At 37.7% G+C, this 3685-nt stretch overlaps 1 protein-coding gene across 1 annotated transcript; it reads left to right on the top strand.

Moving 5' to 3' along the window:
- The first annotated feature begins 425 nt into the window (after positions 1-425).
- On the top strand, positions 426-3428 carry LOC112510813. Its single transcript, XM_025116162.1, has 4 exons — positions 426-478; positions 1190-1288; positions 1362-1413; positions 2841-3428. The coding sequence occupies exons 1-4, from the start codon at positions 426-428 to the stop codon at positions 3426-3428; spliced, it is 792 nt and encodes a 263-aa protein (XP_024971930.1).
- The last annotated feature ends 257 nt before the right edge of the window (positions 3429-3685 follow it).

The raw sequence follows: 3685 nt of genomic DNA, 5'->3' as shown, positions 1-3685 counted from the left end.
TTTCCTTTTGCCACCTCCTAGCATTTCTTGGCAACGGCAACCTTGAACTCTGTGTAGAGTATCAAGGAGTAATCCAAGGACAAGTCAAAGTAGATGCCGTACAGAATTTGAAGGATGTTCGTGGAGCACATGTCTAAGCTTCCAATCTTCCCTGTCAGTGATCTGTTGACCAATGTGAACATTGTGTTCCACATTGGAGGCAGGTATTGGCGACGGTATTGAGACGGGTACTGGATAGCTTTGTTGTACCCCAAAAATTTCAGAAATGCAACGATTTCATCCCCAGATGGGAGAGGGGCGTACTCATTAAGTCCTAGGTCCGTTTTTGTAGGGATTTCAAGAACGTGGGAAAACATGGACTGTGAAATACGAACATTGAATAACTCCTTTGAAGACGAGACATAAAAGTCTCCAACAATCCCTCTATGGGAGTCAGTTATGGAGCAGGATTGCTAGAATTCCTGGATATACCTTTCAGGTACAAGGTCATCGGTGTTCGTCAATGCGAGGTTCAAAAAGTGGTGTTGAAGGATGTTTATCACTGGGTGGTATTTTTGGTCAATGAACCGGCACTATACATGGAGTTCCATGATTGAGACGACATTTTTGATTAAAATTTTAAGAAGAAGATTGACGAGAAAGATGATCGACTATAAAAAATTATTTCCAGATTACGTAAAAGCAAACGTTTTAAACGGAGAAAAATAGGAGTGAAAATCCTTTTTTAAAACGAATAATGAAAAAGAATTAAGAGTAGAATCCAGATGGATATCGATCGACTAATTAATGAATTTGATTAGCAGGCTCTGATACCAAATGTATCAAGTTCCGATTGATGAAAGGAACAACAACATATGAGTGTTATAGTTTTGAAAAGGATCACAACCATTTACTTTTGAGGCACGACGATATAGATTTAACTAGAAAAGGACGCCAAATAAAATTTTCAGATCAACGTTTTGTCCATGATGTCGGTATCTCAAATATGGGTGCCACACGGGCTTATAAGTTGCATACGTTCTAAGAGGAGGGTACGAATACGGTGGTCCAATGGTTGTCGATTATCAAAATTATAAGAGGGACTGTGACAATTTTGTCAGTCGTGGTGATGCAAAGGTGTGGTTGATTTGATGACCAGGAAGAGAGATGCCAATCATAATTTCTTTTTCTAGTACAATTGTGTTGGTAGCGAGTTGCATACTAGTTTTTGGGTTGATGAGGTAGCTCGATTCAATTATTCAGAATTTGGAGATGTAATATCTTTTGATGCTACATTCCGAACCAACAGGTTTGTATATGCTGCTTTATATGAAAATGGCATTTTTTATAAATTTTAATTATTGACATGTTTATTGTTTTAGACATTTCATGGTGTTTGTTCCTTTCACTGCGGTTGACAACCATAACTGCAATGTCTGTTGGATCGGCTTTGGTTGGACATGAACATGTTCCAAATTACAAATGGCTACTGCAAGCATTTGGGAAAGCACATTTAAAGCCCCCTCTGATGATTCTTACTGACCAATGTCCTGCGATGAAGCAAGCAATTGCATCCGTCTTTCCCGATTCAAGACACAGGCTTTGTATTTGGCACATTATGAATAAAGTCCCCAACAAGATTAGAAAGCCACCGAACAACATATTATTCTATTTCTTCTTTAGTTGCTTACATAATTAATTTACTTGCAGTTTAGGGTCAGTCTCCTTTGGCGTTCAATAAGTAGAAAATCATGGCAATTTCTGCTTTGAACCCGGTTATACTCCCTCTGAGAGGAAGACCTCCTTTTTCTCGTCTGAGGGAAAGAAAGCAATTGAAACCTTGCCTGTCTTCGGGTTCTGCCGAGTTCCTTCCTTTGTAGTCAAATCTGATGATGCTCAAGAACCGAGAGCCGCCCAGGGACCCATCTTCAGCTGGTCTATTCTGCACTCCCCCAGCAGCATTCGTCCGTCTGAACATTGGGGCACCAGCCAGGCAAGGGAAAGAAGGAAGTCTTCCTGCGGCTTGAATAAATAAGGTAGCCCACTTTCATAAAGGCTTAAATTGTAGCAATAAATTCTAAAAGAAGCTTCCTTCGCAGGCTCTTTTCTTTAGCAAGACCAACAGTCTTACTTTTTTAAGTGAAGGCTTGGCTTACGTGCTCAGCTCAAGCGAGAAGAAGCTATAAAGTCGTTATGATCTTCTTAATAACACCGCGTTTAAGAAACAAATTTTCAAGCTCATATGGAACATTCACATATCCCCTGATGAGTTTGAGAGTAGATGGATGGTTCTTATCGAGAATTTCTCCCTTCAAGATCATCCGTGGTTGAAAGATATGTTTGCTCTAAGATCTAGTGGATACCCGCGTACTTTAAAGAGCTTCCAATGTGTTGCCTCATGAAGATAACGTCCAGGTCGGAAAGTGCGAACTCATTTTTAACTCTTTTTCAAAGAGTGGAAACAATCTTTTTCAATATATGTTGGGGTTTGAATTTGCGTTGAAGAAATAACGTAGGGAACAACATCGTCTTGATTGTCACACAAGGACTACCTTACCTAAATGGTTGACCTATAGCAAATTAGAGAGGCATGCTTGTGAGATTTACACGCGTTCTGTATTTTTTGAGGTGCAAACTAAGATACACAGGACTGCCTAGACATGTTCAATTAAGAGTGTGAATGCAGACGAGGAAGTTGACACATATTTAATTGAACATTTAGAAAAAAAAGATTAGAAAATAGCAGAGTATAAGGTATGATTGCATAGAAAATTATTTATTATTGGTTTTATATGTTATTGTTTTGTTTGAACAACATTTCGATTGTGATATTTGATGTTTGAACTTCACATTATGTACAGGTTGTTCGTAATTTGAAGGAGTCTACCATTGTTTGTAGTTGCAATCACATCAGTCGACATGGTTATTTATGCAGAAACGTGTTTAAAGTTTTGCTAAACACCGGTGTTGAATCTATACTTGAAAAATACATTTTGAGAAGATGGAGACGCAACCTTATGACGATTGAACTTCAAAACAGCCGTCAAAGAATATGCGATATAGGCGAGGATCAACGCAGAATAATAAATGATACATATGACGTTATCGATGATGTGTTGGACATATTAAGAGATAACAAAGAAAAACTAGAATCATTTATGGCCACACTTAAGGAAATGAGGGATGATGTAGCCAAAGATCGTACATATGAACCTTTGATGAAACGTAAAGAGTGTGGAATAGAACAAATTATTGGTTTTACAAGACCCGATAACATTGAGATACATCCCGCTACCGGTATAAGGAACAAAGGTTGTGGTACGTCCAAAAGATTGATTGCTGTAGCTGAGAAAGCAACAGTGAAGAGTAGCCGGCCTAAGAGGATGTGTAGTGGATGCAAGTTGATGTCTAATCACGATATCCGTAACTGTCCAGCGAAGAGAAAGTAGGACTATTTTGTTTTTGATGTTTTTGAGCCATTTGTTTTTTATATAAATACAATTTTCAATTTTTATTATGTTATCGATCGAATTGAATTTGTAGTTGTTGTTGTTTTTAATGGAATTATATAAGAGTTCATGTTTTTATTTAACTTTATGTACTGTGTTGAGTACGAGTTTATAATGTTAGTAATTATAATTGGTTAATTTTTCTGTATTTCCATTTGTTTTGTTTTCAACAGACTGATTGGTTTAGCAATTTTTGA

The sequence above is a fragment of the Cynara cardunculus genome (assembly GCF_001531365.2).
Source record: "Cynara cardunculus var. scolymus isolate 2C chromosome LG 4, CcrdV1, whole genome shotgun sequence".
In the NCBI taxonomy this organism is placed as follows: Eukaryota; Viridiplantae; Streptophyta; class Magnoliopsida; order Asterales; family Asteraceae; genus Cynara; species Cynara cardunculus.
The sequence above is the reverse complement of the archived record's forward strand: the minus strand, read 5'-3'. Positions and strand labels throughout refer to the sequence as shown.

What these genes read in the sequence shown, in the direction of transcription:
- LOC112510813 (XM_025116162.1), top strand. Translation starts at nt 426, where the DNA reads ATGGGAGTCAGTTATGGAGCAGGATTGCTAGAATTCCTGGATATACCT. An exon ending in TTCCTGGATATACCTTTCAG is followed by an intron (nt 479 to 1,189) that starts GTACAAGGTCAT and finishes TTGTGTTGGTAG; the next exon opens with CGAGTTGCATACTAGTTTTT. An exon ending in GCTACATTCCGAACCAACAG is followed by an intron (nt 1,289 to 1,361) that starts GTTTGTATATGC and finishes TTATTGTTTTAG; the next exon opens with ACATTTCATGGTGTTTGTTC.